The 25216-nt window shown below is 55.1% G+C and overlaps 10 protein-coding genes across 10 annotated transcripts; 7 read left to right on the top strand and 3 right to left on the bottom strand.

The window, feature by feature from the left end:
* Window positions 1-91: 91 nt before the first annotated feature.
* On the bottom strand, window positions 92-3318 carry DL89DRAFT_270327 (uncharacterized protein). Its single transcript, XM_040888668.1, has one exon. The coding sequence runs from the start codon at window positions 3245-3247 to the stop codon at window positions 500-502; it is 2748 nt and encodes a 915-aa protein (XP_040740168.1). The 5' UTR covers window positions 3248-3318; the 3' UTR covers window positions 92-499.
* On the top strand, window positions 93-461 carry DL89DRAFT_295643 (uncharacterized protein; the record flags this gene model as incomplete). Its single annotated transcript, XM_040890660.1, has 1 exon — window positions 93-461. One exon carries the CDS (start codon window positions 93-95, stop codon window positions 459-461), a length of 369 nt encoding a protein of 122 aa, XP_040740169.1.
* Window positions 3319-4253: 935 nt separating the features above from the next.
* On the bottom strand, window positions 4254-6187 carry DL89DRAFT_270326 (general substrate transporter). The gene is made up of 2 exons (XM_040888667.1): window positions 5793-6187; window positions 4254-5767 (listed from the first exon to the last, which is right to left on the bottom strand). Exons 1-2 carry the CDS (start codon window positions 6050-6052, stop codon window positions 4366-4368), a joined length of 1662 nt encoding a protein of 553 aa, XP_040740167.1. The 5' UTR covers window positions 6053-6187; the 3' UTR covers window positions 4254-4365.
* A 49-nt stretch (window positions 6188-6236) lies between these two features.
* Window positions 6237-7913, bottom strand: DL89DRAFT_238443 (uncharacterized protein). The gene is made up of 4 exons (XM_040884991.1): window positions 7841-7913; window positions 7337-7672; window positions 7151-7255; window positions 6237-7025 (listed from the first exon to the last, which is right to left on the bottom strand). Exons 2-4 carry the CDS (start codon window positions 7654-7656, stop codon window positions 6599-6601), a joined length of 852 nt encoding a protein of 283 aa, XP_040740166.1. The 5' UTR covers window positions 7657-7672; window positions 7841-7913; the 3' UTR covers window positions 6237-6598.
* Window positions 7894-8929, top strand: DL89DRAFT_270325 (uncharacterized protein; the record flags this gene model as incomplete). The annotated part of the gene is made up of 1 exon (XM_040888666.1): window positions 7894-8929. A coding segment is annotated over exon 1 (395 nt), but the record flags the coding sequence as incomplete, so codon positions are not given.
* A 1134-nt stretch (window positions 8930-10063) lies between these two features.
* Window positions 10064-14026, top strand: DL89DRAFT_209651 (actin-binding FH2; the record flags this gene model as incomplete). The annotated part of the gene is made up of 3 exons (XM_040884167.1): window positions 10064-12036; window positions 12121-13566; window positions 13696-14026. Coding segments are annotated over 3 exons (3750 nt in total), but the record flags the coding sequence as incomplete, so codon positions are not given.
* A 1144-nt stretch (window positions 14027-15170) lies between these two features.
* On the top strand, window positions 15171-16277 carry DL89DRAFT_260427 (trypsin-like serine protease; the record flags this gene model as incomplete). The annotated part of the gene is made up of 1 exon (XM_040885782.1): window positions 15171-16277. One exon carries the CDS (start codon window positions 15171-15173, stop codon window positions 16275-16277), a length of 1107 nt encoding a protein of 368 aa, XP_040740163.1.
* A 425-nt stretch (window positions 16278-16702) lies between these two features.
* DL89DRAFT_270323 (trypsin-like serine protease) lies at window positions 16703-17797 on the top strand (the record flags this gene model as incomplete). The annotated part of the gene is made up of 1 exon (XM_040888665.1): window positions 16703-17797. The coding sequence occupies one exon, from the start codon at window positions 16703-16705 to the stop codon at window positions 17795-17797; it is 1095 nt and encodes a 364-aa protein (XP_040740162.1).
* A 3527-nt stretch (window positions 17798-21324) lies between these two features.
* DL89DRAFT_270321 (DUF221-domain-containing protein) lies at window positions 21325-24154 on the top strand. The gene has a single exon (XM_040888664.1). It carries the CDS (start codon window positions 21357-21359, stop codon window positions 24135-24137), a length of 2781 nt encoding a protein of 926 aa, XP_040740161.1. The 5' UTR covers window positions 21325-21356; the 3' UTR covers window positions 24138-24154.
* Window positions 24155-24204: 50 nt separating this feature from the next.
* DL89DRAFT_270320 (uncharacterized protein) lies at window positions 24205-24946 on the top strand. Its single transcript, XM_040888663.1, has one exon. It carries the CDS (start codon window positions 24308-24310, stop codon window positions 24722-24724), a length of 417 nt encoding a protein of 138 aa, XP_040740160.1. The 5' UTR covers window positions 24205-24307; the 3' UTR covers window positions 24725-24946.
* The last annotated feature ends 270 nt before the right edge of the window (window positions 24947-25216 follow it).

Raw genomic sequence — 25216 nt, 5'->3', positions numbered from 1 at the left:
ATCAAATGTCCCCACTCAAGTGCACCCAAATGGCTATTTTTTTTGCAGCTCTCTTTTCATAGCTTTCTCACTTTTTTTTTTCTTTATTCCAAATGGGCGCACACAAAAAGACTGCCGACAAGAAACTCGCGCTCAAGCGCAAACTACAGACCACCAAGCGCACTGCGCACGTAGGCAAAACCACACATGACGAGCTCAAGGCCCGGCGGAAACAGATGAAGCATTTGAAAGCCGCCCTTGCGCCCTCCTACGCCTCCACAAAGCACACTGCCGGCCGCCGCGACGTCCGCATGGCCCTCGACCGCTCGCTTCTAGAAGATAAAGATCTGTCCGAGCGCCTGCGCGGAACTGCGCCTATACCGACCAACGCACAGCTTCTAAACAAGGCAAAAGGAGGAGCGCGAGGCCATGGCGCTGGCATACGAGAACCAGCAGAAGGCACTGAATACAACTGTCGATGAGCTAGCACAGTTAATGAGTAAATAAACACTGAATAAGCTTAAACTGACTTGTGCGACTCCGACTGCGACTGCACCACCAGAATACTGGCGGACGTGCCGAATCCCAGAAGGTGCTCCGGCACCACGCCTAGGGCACGCTGCCGCTCGGGCTTCGTGAATGTGTGGCCTGCGGGTCTGTGTTTCTGCAGCTCCAGCGCAAAATACCCTGTGCCCAGGGAGCGCCCACACACAATCAGATCGTTCCGCGCCAATCCACGCGCCCGCAGCAACAGCGTCTGCAGTGGCGTCGCCGTAGCGATTGTCTCCAGTGACGTGTTTGCGAACTGTGTGGCCAATACCCCAGCGGTCTCGTTGGTCTCAGCGGTCCCAGCGGTCCCAGCGGTCTCGTGGGATGCATTGCGGAACCACAGCTTCTGCGTGATCTTCTTGCGTAGCCCGCTGTCGTCTGCAGCCCCATCAAGCTGCAGTGCTGGTACATTAGTCTCCGGCAGGGGGTTATGCACTGGCGACCCCAGCAGGGACGCACTGCGCGGCTGCAAAAGCTGGTCAATAAAGACCGCATCCTCCTGCCCGCTCCCCTCATCGACCCTGGTGGCCATGGCTTCAAGGCTCTGCCTCTCAGCTTCCTTAAGCGTCTGTGCCCAGGGGTCAACCTCGTTCTTGAGCCCGCCCTTGGTCTGCACCGCCGCTGGCGAACTGGGAATCGCCGGTCGTGCTGGGAACCGCTCCTCGCTCAGCACGACGTCCTGGCTGGTTGGCGCGCTGGCCTTGACAAACCGCCACACAACAACCTGCACGTTCGCGTTCACGCACAGTTCGCTAGCCAGTTGCAGCGCCAAGCGGTCATCCGAACCGCCAAAGAACGGCACCACGATACGCGGCGCCTCATGGCTCTTGGGTGCATCCGCCAGGGCTGCCAGCTCGCTGCCGTCAGACAATCCCAGGTCAATGAACACGCCGATGTGGCCAGGCGCTTTATTGAACAGGCCTGAGATGAACTCGGCCTGCTGCAGGGTCGTGAAGCCCCAGCCCATGCTGGAAAACCACCCGGGCGTCATTGCTCCCTCCTCAGGCTGCCCGCTGCCGCGCCCAAACGCCGACACGATCGTCAGTTCAGCATCCGCGTCGCGCGCGCTACCGATCACGGCGTCGACGAAATGCTCCTGGTCGCTGTGTGACAGCGACCCGTGGAAGACCAAGTCGGCCACCCGTGCAAAAGCCCGGAACACCGAAATCACCGGATCCGTCACCACGCGCGCCTCCGACTCGTACTGGTGCATTACCGACGAGTTGCGCCCGGTCAGCTCCAGCAGCCGCAGCGCAAACACACGCAGCGGCCGCACAATGCCCCCAGCGCTGTTCTTCCCATGGAGGTACCCGAGCAACGTCATCAGTGACGGCACCTGCTGCAGCCGGCTCAGTACCACCAGCAGGCTCATTGGCGCACCGGTCGACGGCGCACTGGACTCGCGTGCCTTGGCATGCGGATCCTCAATGCGCTCCTGGTACTGCGGCGGGTACAGCCACATGACCGCCGGCGTCGTCACAAACGTCGTAACCAAGGCCTTGACCACCATCATGGTGAAAATCCGGGTATTGATAACACCGGCCTGCAGCCCGATATTCAGCACAATCAGCTCCACCAGGCCCTTGCAGTTCATCAGGAACCCGATCGTCAGCGACTCGCGCCACGTAAACGCGCTCCACTTGGCCGCCAGTGTGCATCCAACGATCTTGCCAAAGAACGCCACAAAGCAAATCAGAATCAGCAGCCCCCACGTCTTGCCGTCATTCAGATCCGACAGGTTCGTGTTCAGGCCAGACAGGGCAAAGTATATCGGCAGGAAGAATATCTGCACCATGTCTTCGATCTTCTCCGTCACCCTGATTGCGAACCCGCCGTCGTGCGGCACAATAACGCCCACCAAGAACCCGCCAAAGATCGCGTGGATCCCGATAATGTCCGTGAAGTACGCCGACACCAGTACCAAAAAGAACGTCACAAACAGCACCATCTGCGATGGCTCGCGCCCCTGCAAACACCCGTTGCGACGCAGATACCAGAAATACACCGGCCGCACTGCAAACAGAACAAACAGTGTCCACCCCAGACCCACCAAGAACACCCACAGCGCGCTCAACCCCGAGCCATTATTCGTCAGCGCAATCACCAGTGCCAGTAGACACCACGACACCACGTCGTCAATGGCTGCCGCCGAAATCGAAATCGAGCCAACCGTGGTCTTGAGCAGATTCTGCTCAGTCAGAATCCGCGCCAGCACAGGAAACGCCGTGATTGCCATGGCCACGCCACAGAACAGCATAAAGTTCACGAAGCTACCCTCCTTCTCGATCATATGGAACAAGGCGTAGCTGGTCGCTATGCCCAGTGCAAACGGCAGGATCATCCCTGCCACACTGATCGCCACGCTGCGATGCAAGTTGCGCTTGAGGATCTTTGGGTCCAGCTCGAGCCCTACCATGAACAGAAACAGCACCAGACCAAAGTTCGCCACCAGGTTCAGGTTTACCATCGAATCTTTCGGGAACACGTTGGTACTGAACGCCTTCCACCGCCCGAGCACCGTCGGGCCAAGCATAATGCCGCCCAGAATCTCAGAGATGACGGTCGGCTGGTTTATGCGCTTGAATATCAGATGCAGCCCGCGCGTGATACAAATAATGATGAGGATCTGGACGATGAACAGCGTCAACGGGCTGCTGGTCGTGTAGGCGATCGGGTTGCGACCCGAGATGATGCTGGGTGGTGCGCTGCCGCCAGCCATTATAGATAATTATGAAACGTATTAGCCTATTATAAAAAGGGAAGGGAATAATGACGCCTGCTGCTTTGGAAAATAAAGGGCGGAGAGGAAAAAACGGGGCGGTTTGGCGAGCCCTACTGGCATTTATGTACGCTCTGCTGGCTGATGTTCCTGGGCGCCCACGCTACGAACAAAAATCAGTGCGTATGGCCAAAAACTCCAATTGGCTCGCACTATTTTTCTCTTTCTTTTGCCCAATTCTAGCTAGAATGACCCGGCCGTCCTGCTCTACCGGGTGCAAAAAAGATCAAGTGATCGGCAGGTAAAGAAAAGCGCCCAAGCCAGCGTCTTTCTATTTGTTCTGCTTATGTACATTCCGGGCACATGCACGGCAATGTCTGTGGAGAAACACGCAACAACCGAGCGGTTTATGTCCCCAGCCCCGGACCAAGCAAACAATGTAGCTTTTCTGCCTGTGTTCTTCCATGGAAACCCATTCAAGTGTGCTCTCGGTCAACCACAGCATTTCTCGCTTGCTCGGTGTCTAGCTTAGATTTTTCACTCATGCTTCTCCCTTCTCACCGCCAATCCCCCATGGTGCCATTACAACATTACACCGCATTCTCATACCTGTTCTATTTGCAAAGTCATGCTGCCTGCCAATCTTGCGTCCACAGCAAAATCGAGGCACAGGCATACTATTTCTCTTTCTACCTCATGTGAATGATGTACGGTGGAGCGACATTTGGCAATCATTGCCTCATAGCTATGGATTCCAAATTACACTCTTAGAACGGGTATTCTCACATGAGCCCCCGCCTCTGCGCTGTTTGGACGATCTGCATTACCGTGGGTCACCCCCACCGCTGATTGTCTGCATTGCAAGCCAATGGCCGCAGGCGCTGGCCGCACATTTGCATAGGAACAGGACGGAGCACACCCCGGGTCGTTCACAATACCAGCGTCACGCGTTTGGACAAAAAACCAATGCTCTGCCAAGGATGCATGGCAGCAGGTGTCCAAACGGCTGTCTAATAAGTGTATTTTGGAAATATGCAAGAACAGAAGGATGAATAACAGAAGGGAAAGTTTAAAACCAGGTATGTCTATCAGCAAGTCGCAGGCACAGCGTGGTTTTTTTAGAACATGCGTCCGCCAGAGTCACGCCTCTTGGCCACAATGTGCATTGGGCCTCGGTGCTTGACCACCACTTCCATGACCGACTTGCTGCCGGATTCGGGCGCATACAGCATGACGAACACCACACCGAGCAAGGAGAATCCGGCAAACAGCAGGAACTGGTACTGTGCCAGGTACCACTGGATCATCGGGAACACAAACCCACTGGCAAACGAGAACAGCCAGTTGACTGCACATGCAACCGCCATGACGCCGCCCAAGGCATACCCGGGCACCAGCTCCGGCAGATACAGCCACGGAATCGTGCCTACGCCCAGATTGAACAGGAAGTAGTAGATATACAGCATCACCACCACAATCAGGCCCTTGCCAAAGAACATGCCAATGAAGATCAGCACGCTGGCCACCACCATGCCGGTGAAGCTGACCAGAAGCATCGACCGGCGCCCGAGCTTGTCCAGCCACACCATACACAGCAGCACCGCCGGCACCGCTGACGCAGTCACGCCAACACACGCCCACTTGGCCACCATCGGCTGCGCATTGTCGAACAGGCCCAGGAATATCGAGTTTGAGTAGAATATGATTCCGTTGATGCCTGACAGCTGCTGCAATCCCATCAGGCCCACACACACCACAAACAGATGCCGCAGATCGTCCTTGGTCAGCCCACGCATCGTCCGCCACAGCCCCGCCCGGGGCTTGGGCTTTTCCCCGCCACCAGCCGCCTTGATCGTCGCGTCGCTCTCGCTGGCCCCCTGCCCGGCCTTGCCCTCCTGGCGGACCGTCGTCGGGATCGTCTCGCGCGCCTCATCCAATGCGTCAATGCAGTCCTGCCACTCGGCCGACACGTCGTAGCCGCGACGCAGCTTGAGCAGCGCATGCCGAGCCTCGTTCACCTGGTGGGTCTTGATCAGATACACCGGTGACTCGACGCGGAACGGCAGCAGCACGATCTGGATCAATGAAATGGCGCCCGGGATCGCCACCAGGATCCGCCACTCGGGGTGGCCCGTCAGGAACATCGACGCAATCTGCGCGCCCATGATGCCCAGGACGACCGCCAGCTGGAAGAACGACCCAAAGAACCCGCGCCGCTTGATCGGCGCAATCTCGCCAATGTACATGCACACGACGCTCGAGGCGATGCCGCAGCCGACGCCCGATACGAACCGCCCCAGGATAAAGTGCACTGAGGTTGTTGCTGTGCCCAGAAGCACCGAGCCCGCCAAAAACAGACAGTTGTTGATCACCAGCGTGTTGCGCCGCCCCATGTTGTCCGATATCCCGCCCGACAGAAGCGCGCCAAGGAATCCACCCAGCGCCATGATCCCCACTGCTAGCATCCATGTGTTGCTGGTGAACTGGATGCGCTCGGGAAAGTCCTGCCCCCGAGGTGTCCTCGCCCTCAAAGTTGCAGATCGACGACTTGCCAATGTTCAGCACCCCGCATGTCCACCCAACATTGACGGCCGATAGTGACGCAAGCAGGGCTGACAGTAGCACGTACCAGCTGATCCCTGCGTTGCGTGAGTCCTGGAACTTGTTGCTGTCGACGTCATGTAGCGCGACAGCAAAGATACGCGGCACTGGCTTGTCTGTGGATTTGCTTTTGCCGGTGTTGCGCGCGCTGCTGGTCGTCTTTGCGCTGCTGGTGCTGCTGGTAGATGACTGTGGCGCCACCATATTTATAAGCCCAATATGAGATATTGTTATACGAATGATAACGAAAGGCAGAGCGAAACTCTAATGAGGCGTTTTGATTAAAAAAAAAAAAAGCAGGCCGTATATGCAAAGAGCCACAGCAATATTTAAGGCGCCGATATGAATAGACTATGCAGATGCCCTTTGCTGCTGGAATACTAACTGGGTTATATGTGAATCGTGGAGGGTGAGGAACCGCCGCCCACTCTATTTTGCTCGTGCCTTGGCCAGGTCAGACATTGGGCTATTTTTGCAAGCATGTCTCGATTTTATTATGTTCACAGTTTCTCTTCAGCTGTCTGACATCACAGGCTCAAAAATAGCCAAGACGCCTCCTACTCACTGCACACGCATGGGCAACAGTAGCCGGGCGGCAAAATAAGGCGATCGTCTGAGTCAGAGCGCAGGGGAAAAAACAGCGTGGGGAGCCACAGTTGCCTCAGTCCAGCGGCTGCGACTGGCAAAAAGCTATCCAGCATCCGTAATCCGTTAATAAATTCTTATTGCAAAATTCCCGAAACGAGCGCTTTACGCCTCGAAGGTCATCGAAGCGCCGAGCTTGTGGGCGTTCTCCTGCAGGCGGGCGGTGTCGAAGAGACCGGCCAGCGACAGCTTGACGCCGGGGCGCAGGGCCTGGGTGAACGACAGACCGAGACGGCCAGCGTTGTCGACCTTGGCCTTGACCGAGGCAGTCGGGTCCAGGATGTACTTGGTACCGAGCTCGGCGCTGACGCCACCCTCGGGGTTCTTGAAGTCGTAGACGGCGCGGGCACCAGCCTCGACGCTCTTGGTGACACGCTGGTAGAAGGCGAACTGGACAAGGTTGAACGAGTTGTTGCCCTGCAGGGTGATCAGGTAGTCGGGGCCGGCGTAGCCAAGAGTCGAGTTGGTCTTGGTCACAGCGCCGCTGTTCAGGTCGTAGGCGAGCTCAGCACCGAGCAGAGCACCCTCGCGGCTAGTATGGAAAGACGGGGAAAGAGGGGGGGTGGATATTAGGGTGAGTAAAATCGCGCGTTATCTTGCATCATAACATCAGCATCATTCCAGCGCTGATAAAGACCAAAGAGCGATGCTACTTACCTGACAGTAACGTCGGCGTTGACGGCAGGGGCCAGGGCGTTGACGTTGACGCGGGCGAACAGGTTGTCCTGCTGGTAGTTGATCTTGGAGACCAGCGAGCGCTTGCTACAAAAAAATGATAACAGAGGTTTAGCTTTCCACAACGTTTCTCGCCAAGAAAACACAGTTGCCTACCACAATACTTACGCAGAGTTCAGAGCCGACGAGCCCGAAACCTCGAGCTTCAGACCCTTGGCGAACTTGTTCGAAGCCTCGACCTGGGCAGTGAGCAGGTTAGCGGTGTTCCACGACTCGGTGTAGGTCAGACCGTTGGCCTTGTCGGCGTACTTGGTCTTGAGCTCGCTGATGATGGCTCCCGACTTCAGGTCCTGGGCACCGTTGACGGTGAAGGACACGCCGTTGGCGGTGGTGGTCTTGACCTCGAGCTTGAGGGCACCGAAGGGGTAGTCCTTGCCGAACAGGTCGTTGACGGGCTTGGTGATGTCGGAGTAGCTGGGAGGAGTCATTGTTGCTGAAGTTTGGCTACAGAAAAAGTATGACATTAGTTGCATGGCGCACGCAGTTGCCGTACCATGATAGCGGTAAGTTGGCTCCCCAGGGGAACACAGCGGTATCTTCCCCATCATCGCTGGCGGCCGTGCATCGACGGGCATGCTATCGTCACGACCGCCATACTGCACAATAACGTACCTCGAGGCTAACGAAATTTGAAACGCTAGAGTCTAAAACGAAAAATGGGTGGAGACAGAGATTCGAAAACAAAAAAAGGGAAAAACCGGAGAACGTCGCGGACGGGATAAGGGCTTTAAATACCAGCAGTACTGTGGGTGCGCGTATCGCGGTTTGGTGTCTGATAAAACTGGACCGGCTCGCGCTGCGAGGAGGGCTCCCGACTCGCTCCCGGCCAGAAAACCGTTGCGGTGGAGTTTGTTATTTGGCGCCGATCAGTGACTGTGTCGCTGGGAATTCTGCATCTGTGGTCAATATAGTGTCTGGCTGACCCGTGCGGTGCTGCTGAGGCAACTCGAGAGGCAACGATCCATCCAAGAACCGATGCACATGGCAAGTCACACCGCATAAAGCGATTGCTCGCAGTCCCAGCAAGCATGCGCGGCAATAGTGTGGGTGGCCGCCCTACCGGTGAGCAGACACAGCAGCATTGGAACAAACCGGGAATGCCGCGAATTAGCAGTCCACGCCGGCTCATTGTCCCTGACTCTATCCTGATCCAGAACCAGGCGCTGGGTGAATTAGAGCCTGCCGGCGAATCCGCTGCCAGCGACCGGTCCAAGCATGCGCATGCTGGATCAGGCGAAATTAGCAGATTACGCTCCAAGCGGCCTGGCAAAGCCGCCAAAGCCGGGGACGATCACTTCTGGTTGTATACTTTGGGCATAGACATCGCCGCTCGTTCCACCGCAACACACTTTAATTCTCAAACGCGAAACAACCTGTACTTTTTTTTCTCGAGCGCTTTGGCTTGTGAAGCATTAACCGCTAATTAATACTGCCTATTAGAAAAGGTTAGTACTCATTTGCAGTCAGCTCCAGTGCTTTGCAGTTTTGAACTCAGTAAGAAGACAGGGGCGCTGTGGCTCCCCTCCCCAGCCAGGGGAAAGAAACCAAAGCGTGGGCAACAGGGAGCTCCAACTGGGCAGTATGAGACCTATCCATGCTGCAGGGGCTCGCCAGTATGTTGACATTAAGCCTCTCTGCTCCCTTATTTCCTCATTCATTCTCGTTTGTAATCTCATCCACCATTTTCGCTTTCAGAATTTGTAGACAACAGAGCCGCCTCTAGAAACGACAACAAGCTCAAAGCGGGAGATCCCTATTTTTATCCGAGCGCGTTCCTCCCTGTATTTCAGACTCTTGCGCATTCAACTAACTGGTCCAGGACCTAGTTCCCTATTTGTTTCTCCGGCTTCTTTTGGCGCCTAGCGTGAACAACCTTCGCTGGCCATGGAGTTTTGGAAACGCAAAAAGAGCACGCCAGGCGGCAACAGCAGCATCAACCCGGCGACGATCTCGGGGCCCATCCACAACCTCGAGCCCTCCATTGCCTTCACCAACGACCCGCCGGTCTCGCCCATCAACCAATCGTTCCCCGGCGGGCCCAGCGCGCCCTCCGCCGACTTCAACAGCAACAACATGTCCAGCGCCGAATTCCAGAACCTCTACAAGCAATACCGGCAACGGCGGCTCTCCAACAACTCGGCCCGCAACTCGCAGCTCTCCACCGACCAGATATCGCCCAGTGGCACACCCACCGAAATGCAGGGCATGAGCAGACAGCGCAGCAATGGCTCAGAGTACGCGCCGCCCATGTCGTCGCAGGCATCAGTGCATTCGGCTAACCGCGCGCCCTCGGTTATCTCTAACGCCAGCTCGGCTGGCGAATACGCAGAATCGGTACCAGGCACGACGCCACGCGGCTCGCTCTGGTCAGCTCGCAGCGCGGCCCAGCAGAGCCGCTCACAGACAGGCGGGTCCAGTGGCGGCATGACTACGGGAGACCCACGTGACCCAGCCTATTCTGCGCGCAGCGGCAGCTACAACAGCCGCACCGTGCCCCGCGGCTTCGACGAGCGCTCCCAGGTAGCGTCTACAACGCCCAGCTTCTACAGCGCCTCGAGCTCGGTATCGGCAGCTAGCGGGACACGGCGCAGCGGCATGTCAGTAGCAGGCATCGGTGGATTTGGCGGCAGTCAGCAGCAGCAGCAGCAGCAGCAGCAGCTGGACGAAGAGAGCCTGACAGAGGAAGAGATCAATCTGATGCTCGGCAGGCTGATGGACGAGATGGATTTGAAGGACGCGCAGCGCATGCAGATGCAGAAGCTGTCGACGCAAAACAAGCTCAAGCTGATCAAGCAGAACCGCCAGCTCGAGACGTTCCAGCTCGACAGCAAGAGCAATGCGCCCGAGTACTTTTACCGCTACCTGAAGGAAACCGATATCCGGTCGCTGCCCAAGCAGATGCTCTTGCACCTGCGGATTTGTGTGACGACGCAGCCGGTAGCGTGGGTCAAGCAGTTTGTCGAGATACAGGGTCTGGAGGCGCTCTCGGAGTGCCTGGGGATCCTGAACCACTCGCGCACGCGCAAGGGCGATGACATCACAAAGGAAATGGAGATCATCCGCTGCATAAAGTCGGTAGTCAATATCCAGTGGGGCGCCCAAGACGTGCTGCGGTTCCCCTCATGTGTGCACAACCTGTGCTTCTCGATCGACGCTCCGTCGCTTCTGACGCGCCGCCTAATCTCAGAGATCCTGACGTACATCTGCTACCTCAACGTGCCTACAGGCCATGCCGCGGTGCTGAAGGGCCTCGATAAGCTGCAAAAGTTCCGCGAAATGCAGAAGCGCTTTGAGCCCTGGATGCGGGCCCTCGAGACAGCCATCGACGGGCGGGGCCGCATGGGCAGCAAGGTGGGTGTCTCCGATGAGCTGCGGCAGATGGGTGGCACCGCCGACCGCGATCTGACAGACTATGTCCTCTCGAGCATGATTTTTGTCAACGCCGTTGTCGGTGTCTCGGACGACGTTGAGATGCGCAACCACTACCGCAACCAGCTTAATGCGGCTGGCCTCTCGCGCATCATGAAGAAGCTGCGCCAGGGCTTCGACAGCCCCCTGATTGCCCTGCAGCTCAACAAGTTTGAGAAGGACTCGGAGCAGGACCATGCCGATGTGCTTGAGCTGTATAACCAGCAGATCATGCAGGACATGACCGACCCCGAGGAAGTATTCCAGGCGATTCTTGCCCAGATCGACGACGACGAGAGCGCACGTGAGCACTTTTTGTCCATCTTGCAGCGTCTGCTTCTGCTGCGCGACGACTTTATTGCCGACTCTGCCTCCGTTGCCGAGAGCACGTCGGGCCGGCCCACCAAGGCCAAGTACTACCAACTACTCGATGAGATCACCACCCAGGTTGTCATGGATATTCGCACCAGCGACCAGATCGGCTCGGACTACGCCTCCGATGAAGACCGCCCGCTGGCCCGCAACACCGACTCGTTCACCAACCAGTACGGGGTCAGCGTTGCCGGTATCATCGACAAGTTCTCCAACGAGGAGCAGCTCGAGGAGGCCGTGCGCGAGGCAAAGGACCTGCGCGAGCAGCTCGAAAAGGTCACCAGGCAGAAGAACGAGCTCGAGCTCGAAGTGTCGCTGAAATCAGAGGGCCTTGTCGGCACACTGAAGACAAAGATCTTTGCCCTTGAGGACCTGCTGCGCATGTCCCGCCATACCATCGAGGCATTGCAGACCCAGATCAAGGAGCTGCGCGACCAGTTTACGCAGAAGCTCGCCAAGCAGGACTCACAGCTCAAGCAGCTGTATGCCGCGCTGCAGGATGAGGCAGGCGAGCACGATATGCTCAGGCAGCTCAAGAACGACCTGACGATTGAGAACGAGGTGCTAAGAAGCGGCGTGGCGCTGCAGGTTTCCGAAGATAACCCCGACCATGTTGTGCTCAACCACGATCGTCTGCTGGCCGAGATCGAGAAGCTGAAGCAGCAGCGCCCAGATCTCAACCGCATGACAAAGGCCCGCCAAATGCTGGAGGAGCTGCTCTCGGAAGCCGGCCAGGGTCTGACAGCCAAACCGGCCGGTGCCAAGCCCACAGCCGCTACCTCGGCTGCTGCCAATGTTTCCAAATCAACTGCTGCTCCAGCTGCAGCTGGCGCTACCTCGCCGCAGCCGCAGGCAGCTAACTTGCCAGAGGGCACCAGGGTGGGCACCGTCACGATGCAGTCGTTGAGCACTACCACCGGCAGATTGCCTGAGTTTGCCAAGGAATTGCAGGACAAGCTGGGCAAGCGCCAGGGCAACATTGCCGTTGCCAAAGAAAAGATTGACGATGGCGGTGATTCGGAAGCCCAGTCTGCAGGTGCTATCGCCGATGGTATTACAGCCGACGATACTGCTCCTGCTGGCTCTGCTCCTGCTGGCTCTGCCCCTACCAGCTCTGCCCCTACCAGCTCTGCTCCTGCTGGTGGTGATATGGCCCAGGGATCTGACTCCAATGCAGTTCCTGCTGCCGACAGTGCAGCTCCTGCTGCTGCTGTCACTGATCCCTCTGCTCCTACTGGCACTGCTCCCCCGCCTCCGGCTCCCCCGCCACCTCCCATGGTTGGTGGTGCCCCTGGATTGACGCCTGGCGCCTCCATTGGGGTTCCCCCGCCTGCTCCGCCTCCGCCGCCCATGGCCAGCGGCGCTCCGCCTCCGCCCGCTCCGCCTCCACCACCGCCCGTGGGCGCTACAGGGGCAAACTCTGGTCCGACCGCATCGGCACTGGCCGGTATCAAGCTGCGCTCGACCAAGAGCGACACACCTGCAGCAGCCCCCCCACCAGCACCCCCCGCCCCGGGCGGTCCGCCAGCACCACCGCCCCCGCCGCCTCCTGGCGGTCCGGGAGCACCACCTCCGCCGCCCCCTGCACCGGGACTTCTGGGACCGCTGCGTCGCAAGGAGCTGCGGTACATCCCCAAGGTGAAATTGAAGGCCCTGCAGTGGGAGAAGCTGAGCGACCAACACGTCGACAAGTCCCTGTGGTCCGAGCTCGAATCGCGGGCTGGCATCGACGAGAAGCACGTCCTCGACACTCTGCACTCCAAGGGCGTGTTTGAGTCAGTTGAGCGCATGTTCGCCGCCAAGCAGGCCGTCGACATCTTCGCGCTCCGCGAGAAGCGGCGCAAGGAGCGCGAGCAGCAGCAGCAAGAGGAGATCACTGTGCTCGACTCGAAGCGCGCCTACGACCTCAACATCATGCTCGGTATGCTCAAGAAGTACTCGTTCAAGGACCTTCGCCTGGCCCTTCTGCGCATGGACAACTCGATCCTGACGGAGAACGTGCTGAAGCAGCTGCTGCAGTTTGTGCCCACGCCCGAGGAGCGCGGTTTGCTGTCGGCGTATCAGGGCCGCCCCGACCGCAAGCGTCTGTCCCGCCCCGACCGCTTCTTCCTGGAGACAATGAAGGTCTGGCGGTACGAGCAGCGGCTGCGTGTCACGACCACCTGGGCGACATGGAACGAGGTGTTCCGCGACCTGCAGAGCGACGTCGCGTCTGTCATGACCGCATCGCATGCTGTCGCCACCAGCCAGCATTTCCCGCAGGTGCTCGAGGTCGTCCTGTCGATCGGCAACTACATGAACGGCTCTGGCTTCCGCGGCGGCGCGTTTGGCTTCAAGATTGCCTCGCTCAACCGCATGATGGATACCAAGGCTGATGACAACAAAACCACGCTGCTGCATTTCGTTGCGTCCACTGTCGAGGAGAACTTCCCTGATGCGCTCGAGTTTTTGCAGGAGCTGAAGCCTGTCGACAGCGGCTGCCGTGTCTCGTACGCCGAAATGAAGGCCGACATGGGCGACATGCGCCACCGCCTGCACGATGCCAAGCGCGAGCTCGAGTTGCTGCGCGAGCAGCGCGAGCTCGAGCTCAAGGAGATCGCCATCGAGAACGAGAAATCCGCGTCGGAGCCCAAGGTTGAGGGCAGCGACAGCTCGCCGGCTACCGACTCTGGCGACGACTCGTCCAGCGAATCGCCCAACGGCAACCTGACCACCAGCTCGGCCTCCGACCCCCAGGACCGCTTCCTCCTGACCGTGCGCCGCTTCCTGATCGAGGCCAACGAGCAGTTCGATGCACTCAACTCGCAGTTCACCGCCATGGAAGACGCCTACAGCAACTCGGTGCTTCTGTACGGCGAGGACCCGCGCTCGATGACGCCCGAGGAGTTCTTTGGCATCTTCAAGACCTTCACTGCCTCGTTTGACCAGGTCATCCGCGACAACCACCGTGAGCGCGAGCGCAAGAAGGCTGCCGAGAAGCGCCGCAAGCAGATTGAGGCCCAGATCGAGCAGAAGCGCCTCAACAGGCAGAACCGCGCTGCACTGCTTGCCAATGGCGCGTCGCGCATCCGTGTCGATGCCAATACTGAGGGTGCTGCCTCGTCCGACTCTGCAAATGACTCGGCATCACCAGCTGCTGCTGCCGCCGCTACTTCTTCTTCCGGCGGTGCTGGAACTGAGAATGGCGCGGTTGACGACCTGCTCAAGTCGCTCATGGCCGGCACCGATCTCGAGAGCGTTGAGGCGTCCAAGCGTCGTCGCCGCAGGGAGCTGATGAGCATCCGCCGGCGCAGCAGCCTGCGTCGAAGCGTGCACCGCACCAGCATTTCGATCAAGGCCCTGCAGATGCTGAAGGATATCAAGGAGGAGGATCTGACTGGCGAGTCGTCGGAGCCCGTGCCGCCGTTGCCGTCGCCCAACTCGGCAATGATGCGCGCGCATCGCACCAAAATGGCGACTATCACTGAGGATGACCCCAACCCCAGCCCAAGCCGCGGGTCTGAGGAGCTTCGTGAAGCCCGCCGTCGCTCCCGCCGCCAGCTCCTCGACGACAATTAGCCAGCCCTGGTCTGCATGTTCCTGCTAAATACACTATGGCTAGTCCTACACGACCCACGCAGCATGTCCGCAGCACAGTCTATCCCGCATGGCTATATGCTTTGGAATGTTCTGTGTCCTCCGAGCAGATTCTTTTTGGTATATTATCATACCTAATCAAGACATTTCTAGAAACATTACCTTATACACATCTCTTTGGTCACAAGCAGTTGCCAGCCTCCGCGTATCCTGGCTGGTTCTTGGACAAGAGGGAGCGACGCTAATGGACGCTATGCATTGATTTTTTGCGCTGCCGTGTCCTACTGGTTGGTGCTTGCTGCAGTTGCTGGTCTCTGCCTGGTGCTGTTCGCTGCTGGATCGACCGCAAACAGTGGATCGTTCTTGATTTTTTCAAGATGGAGTAGAAAAATGTTTCTGAAAATAAACTACGAGAAAGCTCCCATGCTACCGACATAAAAAGGCTCAGTGATGGACGTTGCTGCTGAGAACATCGTTTTCTCCGCCATTCCCCTGTCACCTCCTTACATAATCCTCGAACTCCTTACTAATAATGAAAGGTACGAGTATCCGTCGCCTTTTCACGCTCGTCCTTCTGGGCGCCACCATGGCCTGCCTTGCCATCGCGCAGACCAACGGTACGCAGCACAAGACTGTCCCGCGTATTGTCGGCGGCTCGCCGATGACTAGCAAGGGCTACGGCTTCACTGCGTACATCATCGCGCATGGCTCGGATAACACCGCCGGCCTCTGCACCGGTGTCCTCATCACCCCTACCGCCGTCATCACCGCAGCCCACTGCGTGTTCCCCGACTCCAAAACATCTTACGGTGCCGCCGACTATGAGATTTGGTTTGGCCTCGACGCTCCCACCCAGGCCACGAAAACACCGGGATTCAAGGTCAGCAGAATTCAGTGGGCGTCGGACTACTCTCTGACCACGCTCCTTGCCGATGTTGCTGTTCTGCACCTGAGCAGCCCTGTGCCCGACACTGTCGCTGTCCCGACCAAGATTTATACCGGGCCAGTCTACCAGGACACGCCTGTCTGGGCTGCAGGTTTTGGCAGAACCAGGCCGAATGACTCGAAGTCGCAGTCGTCGGTGCTCATGTACGTCGGACTTCGTCTTGGCTCAAGCTCGTACTGCAATGCCCACAACGACAACTACGACAGCTCAAGCCAGCTCTGCACTAGCTACCTGGCTGGCCGTGACACCTGCCTTGGTGACAGCGGCGGTCCGCTGATGACACCGACCGACGGCGAGTACCCCATCGGAGTCGTCGGAATCACGTCCATGTCGACCTATCCCCAGAATGACCCTAACGCGATCTGTGCCAGGTCGGACATTACCGGGTACTACACGAGGCTGGAATACTTCATTGGGATGATCACAAAGGCCGTTGGAGTGAGTGCTAGCGAAATCACTGTCAGCAACACGACAACCTCGCGCCCTGCGAAAACCGACGACAATACCGATAATGAAGCCGTGACTGCAACTCGTGCCAAGAATACTGATGCAGCCCCCACGTCGTCTCGCTCATCCCTCCCTACTGGTGCCTTTTCGTTCTCCTACTCGTTCGAGTCGTACTCCTACACAAAGCCTCCGTCCCCCACCCTTTCCTTCCTTTCGGGTGTCGTTATGCTGAATTCTGCTTCTCCCCGCGCTGTAGCCTCGGTGGTGGCTTTGGTTGCAGCAGCTCTTCTGCTTGCTTAAGTTCTAAAAGTTGATATCTTGACCATAAGAATTTTCTCCCTATCCCTTGTCTAAATTTGCCCGATACAACCTAAATGATGTGCCCGAGAGCTACCTGCCGCTACAGTACCGTAACGGCGCATGGTCTCACCAGGTCCGAGCATTTGGACCCCGTATTTCCTACCAAGGGAAATCAGGCGCCTTTTGCAGATGGCCGCTGTAAGGATCATCCGCTTCCTTCTCCCGGTCTGCAGTGTCTGAAAATCCTTGCCTGTTGAGAACAAAAGACGGTGACCTGAATGCCGCTATTTCAATAAGCACCGTTGGAGAGTGGGGCTATAAGAAGGCAGCCCTCGGTCCAGGCGGTCTCACACAAGCCTGTCACCGCAGCAGCAGCAACAGCAGTCTTTTGTCTATACGCCTAACATCTACCCTATCTCCTGAAAATGCGCCTTTCCACCCTTTTCCGCTCAGTATTCCTCGCCACAGCCGCAACATGGGCAGCTGCACTGCCTGAAAGCCCCAGGGCACACCCCGAGGATGGTGCTGCTGCTGCCGTGCCGCGTATCATTGGGGGAGCCCCCGTCTCCGACAACAGTCTCGGGTTCACTGCTCGTATTGTCGCCAGGCCTCTCTTCGATACAACTCTCTGCACCGGTTCACTGATCGCTCCCAACGTCGTCCTCACTGCTGCCCACTGCTTGACATATGTGGGCAACATCAAATTCTTTGGAGTCCCGCTGTCCATCACGTTCGGCTATTCAAGCACCTCACCTGGCCAGACATACAACTCGACCAAATACTATATCCATCGCGGCTATGACACGGAGTTGGCCCACCACGATATCGGGGTGATCATCCTTCCAACCAACGTCCCGGCCGATGTTGCTACACCCGTCAAAATCTACACCGGTGGCTACAACGAAGAAACTGTATTCACGGTTGCCGGCTACGGTGTGACTAAGGATGGAAGCACTAAGCCTGCAGACGAGCTGATGCAGGCGGAGCTCAAAATTGGCGACAAGGTCTTTTGCGAGCACTCTTACCCTATGTGGGATATCGCGACCCAGATCTGCCTTGCTCGCAATGATGGGCGCGATACTTGCGTGGGTGACTCTGGCGGCCCCGCTGTTGTCCATGACGAGGATGGCAAGATTGCTCTTCTGGGTATCACTTCCTTTGGTGCCGGGGCCCAGCTGAGGAACCCAAAGTGCGGCGCAGATAATGTAGCTGGCTACTACACCGACGCTTCAGAGTACATCAGCTGGATCGCCTCTGCGACAGACTTGAAACCAGCCAAATTTACGACAGCCAACTCGACTGGAAACTCTGCCACGCGGCCTTACAATGGTGACACCACAAACAGCTACTTCAGCCAGTATATGGAGCTATTAGAGGCATCCTCACTGGAGTATCTTGATGTGGAGGAGACGACTGCAGCACCTGTGGTGAATGGTGCAAACATTGGACATTCCTTGCTCCCTTCGCTCGGTACAGGTGTGGGGCTGGCTGTTGTTAGTCTGCTCTCAGTTGTTGTGTAGTGATTTCCCGTTTTCTCAATGAAAGGTAATACGAGGATGTGAATCTAGGCAATCGCTTGTCCTTTTTTATTTGAAGGCTACACAAATATTTGTTGAGGGTCTGCATGAGAGGAGCGAATGCTTCGTATTCTTCGATGCAGTCAGGGCTACATTTGGACAAATCGAAATAGGATGAATATGAAATAGGGGTGTGGTACTGTAGTGTCAAATAGGTAGTAGCTTAATGAATATCCACAGCAGGTAGGTTAGGAAGAGATGGGTTATTTTGCAGCGGAGTCACCACTTTTCATCCTTTTTATTTCGTCGTTGTCCTTGAACACTGCATACTCCCTAATATGAAATTTGGTAATATAGTTACCACTGCTGTATAGACCACTCCGAGAAGGATGTGTATTTGAGTTCATAAAACATGATATGTTGCTATATCTGTTTCCTGGGTTGGTTGGTTGCGAGAGGCTATTTGGATTTTTAGTATACAGGCGGCGTACTTGTTTGATGGTTGGGAAATTCATGCAGCACGCTTTTGATAGGAGCAGGTGGATATTTTATATAATCCATGACTTTTATGGATGAGCAGTGATGGCTATAGATATGCTACGTAGCAATGTACACAAGATATTATTTTACATAAGCTACAAGCGCTATGAATATATCTGGCACATTCGTGTAAACTACTAAAGTGCATTCTTTGGGGGTTTGATATCATCGTGATTTAGGATTGGTATCGCAGCTTTACGAAAGCTGTTAAATTCTGGTAGTAGTTTCTCAAAACCATTGCCATTGTCATGGACACAGGTATCCTTGCTCTCCTTGATGTCAGACATGCTGTTCAGTGTGTGTAAATTGATTCCTAGGTAATAGACGCTTGTGAACAATATATTGGATGGGCAGTGGGAATGGCGGCGGAAAACCACACAATTTATATGTGCACACTTGAATGGCTGTATCTCATCTGTTACACCCTGCTGTAAACAAACTAACAACAGGCATGGAAAACGCTTTCCAAATCACAACACATCCTGACTTGGCTATACTATATATATTCTGAACACACAAGACTTGCCTTGTGTCAAGCACAAGTCACGTTTCTAGCTAAGAACTATCTGAATGCTGAGTAAAGACTTTACACAGGTAGATAGTATTGCTGGTATCGCTAATCATTGTCAATAGATTAAACAAACTACTCATTCTATACCAATCCCCTATTCTGCTGAGCGAAAATAAGTGCTGCCTCTTGTCCTCTCAGTATCAACCTGGTTGTTGGTCATGCCCGTACTCCATCTCCTCACTATGGCGACTTTGTTTAGTATCATGAAAAGACAGCACTGTCGATCATCGGCCATAGCATTTTGCCTAAGCAAAATATCAGCAAGTAGCAGCTGTCGTATCACGGGTATGGCCCAAAGCAATTCACGCCAAGACATTTCTGCTGGCACGGAAGCTGGCTCACTAACCATTCAGTCGAGTCTACGAATAAACTCATACCTACGCAATAATGGCGCAGCTGCCATAGTCAAAATCCCACAGTCCAATTACTGCAGCTGCAACAGACACATTTGACGCCGGCAAAGCCGAAAGAAGCGGCGTAGTGGCACATCAATGTCTGCTGATTGTTCAGACATGATCTTCATTGCAAACATCAGGTCATGAATTTTCCCGCCACCGGCCTGGCGAGAGAAAAGCGGGGGTAAGGGGTAGCTATTCGCTCCAAAGTATAAATTGAGCAATTCATTTTTTGTGCCGTTCCTTGTCATCTGCTTTACTCATTTTTTCTTTTCTTCTTTCACACCACACCGCTGCAACACTATATAAAAAGGTACATATCTTTCTGTTTTATCGCTCGCAAAAATCATGCCAGCTAGCAATAACGTGACGGATGCTTTGGTCAACCAGTACGATGCCGACCACGAAAATGAGGTGGAGGTGGTTGCCAAAAAAAAGTTCATCTGCAAGAAGTGCCACAGTGAGTATGAGGCGAAAGAATACTTGGACTGGCACTGGACAATCTCGCACAAGTACATGCAACCACCCAACTAACTGAAAAATAAGATGTACTTTCCAACGTAAAAAATAAATTCAGCATCCGCATATTCATTGGGATGTGCCAACTTTGAGCAGAATGTCCTAGAACCATCTTTTGTTTACGTATGGCACGGCTCCAAGCTGGTGTCACAAGAAAGGAGTCAATACTGAGGGTCATGGATACCATGTGACCCGGAATTAGGAAATCAGGCAGCGGCCGTTCGTGCTTGGTATCACATTTTGTTGATCTGGCAGCCTACTGGGGAACTGGCAGTGTGGAATAAGATGCGCTCCATATGGCAAAATGCTAGTTGGGTGGTGACGGCCTTCCATTATATCGCTTCGCACATGCAAGCATCACCAGCCTGCAGTAGAATGGTTTACTCATAAGAGCACATAATGGCGAGTCTACACCATCAAAATCCGTATTTTAGTTCTACAGAGTTCGCACTAGACTTTTCTAATTAGTAAGAGAATTATGACAAAGCTATATCAATAGTTTAGTTTCCGTTGCATGTCTGGCAGCTATTCTGCCATTCGAGTACATGTTGAAATGCAGCGTAGGTAGTTAGTATAGATATGTGAGGCTGCTATTGTCATCGGTGGAGGAATTTCTAGGGATATGTCTTGGCAATGTAGTTGCACAGAGACACCGAGTCACGGCAAGAAATAGATGTAATCTACAACTTTTGCATTGCTTTCCTCAAACTCTCTTCCGCTTCCATCCCCAGTATCTCATTTTTAGCTAATGCCCCGCTTCAAGGTTTCATCTCCCAACCCCAGTCCAGCAGCACGTGACGGTGAACACTATTGCCAAGTCTGCGAGCGAACATTCACCACTAAGGAACAGTACGACAAGCACAATGATATGTACGGTAGATATATGACAGGAAAAGTGCGGGAGGTCAAGTTTCTAATAAATTAAGTTGGCTGTCTATTAGTTCTACTGTTGCTTGCACATTTGGCTATTCAAAGCTTGAAATGACACATCTTGCAGTGTCGCATTATACCGGGAATGGCGTGGCACGCATGTTTACAAATACAAGGTTTCGGCTTGCACCTGTTGATGCTATCAGAAAACTGATGGCATTACGACTGGAATACAGAGGGGAGTGGTTTACTTGAAATCACCGGACAGGCCGAGTATAAAACCTGGCAAGCTAGAGTGGTCATGGAGCTGGTGCCTTCTCCAGCAACCCCCCCCCAGCTATTCATCTCAATAAGTTTTCCAAGAATCAACATGGCTGCTACTGCTGATGCGGCCACTAGCAAACTTGCTGGCCTGGTACTCTGCATCAGAAACGCTCAGTACCCGTGCCCGAGCTGTGGGTTAGTGTTCTTCACCTCATTTAACCGGTCCGTCCATTATCGCGACTGGCACTAAGCCTAGACGCTTGTGTGACGTCAGTATGAAGTCTACCCGAAAATTAATGCATGGCCATGTGCTCTAAGCGCTGTTGACGGCTCCCCCGCAGCAGCGCTTTTCTTTTCTCCACACTATTATCAGCTCTTTTTACTTTTATGTTCAATTGCAATTATGAATTCCCCAGACGACAAAGACCCGCCAATTTACGACCCAGCACATGCCAGTGACCTGCTGACGCAAACAGCAATTGCATTGAGCATTGGCGGCACAGCATTCCTGGCGTTCTGCCTGTTGCGGTTTCGCTGGCCTTCTGTGTATGCACCACGCACACGGCTGCAGTACTCGGCACCAGCACGGGTTGGTAAGACGTTTCTGGGATGGGTGACCATGGTTCTCCATGTGAAGGACTACGACATCATGTACAGCGTGGGGCTGGACGCATTGCTTGTGCTGCGACTGTTCAAGATGCTGAGTGCGCTGTGCACGATGGCAGCAGTCATTGGGCTGGTGGTTCTGGTGCCGCTCAAGGTCATATTCGACGAAACAAATCACTCTGGCGTCAAGAAGGATGGTACCAAGTGGACGTTGTACGACTCGGTCACCACAGCTGCATTGGGCTCTGAGCAGCCATTAGTCGTGCATTTTGCTTTCGCCTACGTGTTCACAGCTCTGGTGTACTTTTACTTTACGCGATTTGCGTACCAGGCAATATCTCTGCGGTGGCACTACCTTTTGCGCGTTCGCAATACCCGGCCGGCTCGCTCTATCATGGTCACAGGAATCCCAAGCGAGCTGGCGACCGAGGAGGGCCTGAAGCAGCACTTTGAGAAGAACCATCTTGGTGAGGTGGTCTCGGTCGAGATTGTGCCTCGGATTGCAAGAGTCGGCGTGCTGGTTCGCAAGCGAGCGCAGCTGCTGAATCTCATCGAGGACCAGATCACAGTCCTGCTCGGTAATCCGTGTCCGGCCGATGGCTACGACCGAGAGCACCTGCTTGCCTTGATGGCATCGCATGAGGAAGCGGAGCGCGAGCACGCAGTGCAGCTGATTAGAGAATGGTCGCTGCCGCGGTTCCGCGAGTGGGATCTGGAGAGCCGCATCCAGCGGATACAGAAACTGATGGGCCCGTTTCACCATGTGGACGGCGTTATCCAGAATATGCGGCAGCAGTGGTTTGCCACATATGACGGCAAGAGCGAGCGCGGATCGACAGTCGGGTTTGTTACGTTTAGTGATGCGGCCTCGGCACACTTGGCTGCGCAGACCTTCTCGTATTCGCAGCCATTCCAGTTGCGTGCGCAGCTGGCGCCCGAGGCCCGCGATATCCACTGGGAGAATGTGACTATGACGCTGTGGTCGCGGCTCATTCGTGGGGCTTTCTCTCTGATCGGGTACATCACGATGTTGACATACTGGATTGCTATGGCCACGTTGCTGTCAAAGATGATGGAGCCAAAATCACTCAATGACCACTTCCCGTCACTGCCCGATCTGGAGAAGAACAAGTGGTTGAGCAGCCTGTTCAGATACAATACGCCAGTGCTGGTTCTGTCTCTGATGAACACATGCGTGCCGTATATCCTGAACTGGGCAGCCGAGCTGTCCGGAACCCAGAGCCGGTCTGCCATACAGATGTCGGTTCTGCAGCGCTATTTCCTGTTTCTGGTGGTGATCGTCCTTCTCACAATCTCGGTATCGCAAACTATCTTCCGCGAGTACGACAAGTGGATAGAGAATCCGAGCGAGATCCCCAAGATGTTCGCTAGAAGTCTACCCAAGGCAGCGCCGTTCTTTATGGACTACATCATCCTGTATGGGCTGGGGTATCTTCCTGTGCAGCTGCTGCAGCTGGGGTCCATATCGCTCGCCGTGTTCCGGCGCATGGTATGCAGGACGCCGCGCCAGTTCGCGGATGCCCTACGGCCCAACTACATTGACTGGTCATTTATTCTGCCGCAGCCCATGCTGATATTCGTGATCTTGGCAACCTACTCATCGCTGGCGCCGTTTATCCTAGTACTGGCCGCCATGTACTATGCGATTGCGTACCTGGTCACAAAATATCTGGCATACTACGTGTATGCGCGGCAGTTTGAGACTGCCGGCGCCATGATCATCCCAGTCCTCAAGGTGCTGATTGGCAGCATGTGGTACTACTACCTGCTAATCATCGGGCTCTGTGCGCTGAAGGTCGCATTCGGGTACGTGCTCTTCCTGATCCCAGTGCTTTGGGCCAACGCCTACCTGATCACGTTCGTGTCAAAGATGTTTTACGCTGACGGTTCGTTCGTGCCACTTGATTTGTGGAATCAGCACGATGAAGGACACCTTGGGTCGACCCCTCATTTGGCTGAATCCCGGACTGAGGGTGTGTCTCGCACTGACAGCAATGTCAACTATACAGGGGAAACAAGCCATGCAACCTCGACTGACTACCTACTGCCACGGCCACATGTGCCATCACCATTCGGCGCTGCCTTGGATGCATTGGACCAGGAGTCGCGGGGCTCAGTCAGCAGGGCATGGGAGTCGATGAAGCGGCGCGTGAAAACAGTCGCCAGTATCATATATAGCTGGATCTATGTCAACCCGCAGCGCACGCCGTCAGTGTTCCGCGACCTTGACCGCAGCTACAGCATCAATACCGAGGATCTTGAGCAAGGCTCAGGCGAATCCTTGTCGGGTGAGCTGGTGCAGTCGCCGAGATTCAGTGTGACATTCCAGGAGAACGGCGGCAACAATACTGCCAGCATGCGTGCTGAGCTAATGCTCGGCCGTGACCAGCGGGCATCGCGGATCGAGCCAGACGCTTACACTGACTTTAGCCAGTCGCCAATATCGCTACTGGAGGGTGTCCTTGACGAAGGACTGGCAGTGTATGAGCACCCGTATTTAGTTGGAAACCTGCCTACATTCTGGCTACCGATAAAGAAGCAAACTGAGTCGGAATAATATATACTGCTGGGATATGATATGAGGAAAATGGTTAAGCATGGGTACTACACAAAATACATGGCACTGTCAAGCCGCCGATGCGTACGAATAATCATTTCCCCCTTGCTAAGTCCTCGCCGGTGTTCTGGCCTTATTACAACATCAAGGCCGACGCCCGATTCAACGAAATGGCAGCGGGCGCGGTCAGCTACACGATGTGCATAGTAAGCCAGTGGAGCCAGCGATGCCGAGCGAGTGCACAGGGCCTAGGTATAGCAGAGATGATAGGTGAGCTGCTGCAGGTGGTCCTGGGAAAACTGGACATCATCATGCAAAATATAGTAGTGCGTCGGGCGCGACGTCCCGCGCAAGGCCGTGTGCGAGTACAAGTAAAAGTTGGCCATGCCTGGCAGGGTGACCGAATGATCAAAGCACATTCCGGGCACGCAGTTTCCGCTGCGGTTGCCATCGTAGTCGATGGGGAAGAAGCGCGTGCTATACCGCATCACTGTCTTTCGGCAATCCCATACAACTCTATTGGGAACATCGACCCGTTCCTGCATAGTATCCCGGGCAGGAGCGGATACTGGAGCCGGATGTTGTAGCGCAATTTGTAGCACTCGGCAATGGTAATAGCCTTGGTTTGATCGACGTGGTCAGGGTCAGTTCACTCGAACGTCTCTTGGCTCAGAGGCCGTGCTGTGACTCCAGCCGCAGTGAACGCTGTTGGGCTACGGACTGTTTTGTGCCGGATATTAAACTTGATACCTTTGACAAACTGCCCAACCATGCGAATATCTAAACCGTGCATTCCAGTACTTCGCATCACACCTGCATCGCGGACATGCAGTATCTCGAAGATTACCTTTGCAGTGGCTCAGGGCGGAACAACCCGATGGCTGCAATGTTGATATTGAAAAACGGCTTGTAGCATGAACGGATACTGAGGAAGTAGGTGTGACAGGCCGACATACCGTAGCCAATGTCGATGCCATTATCGCAAGCCACAAATACGCGGTCACGCTTGAACAAACAGGATTGCTTAGACTCAGGTTTGTATCTACACGGCGTTGATACATCCCAGTACTGTTCCAGAT

Source organism: Linderina pennispora (assembly GCF_002104995.1).
Source record: "Linderina pennispora strain ATCC 12442 chromosome Unknown DL89scaffold_17, whole genome shotgun sequence".
Classification (NCBI taxonomy): Eukaryota; Fungi; Kickxellomycota; class Kickxellomycetes; order Kickxellales; family Kickxellaceae; genus Linderina; species Linderina pennispora.
Note: the sequence above shows the minus strand (reverse complement) of the source record. Positions and strands in the feature narration are given on the sequence as shown.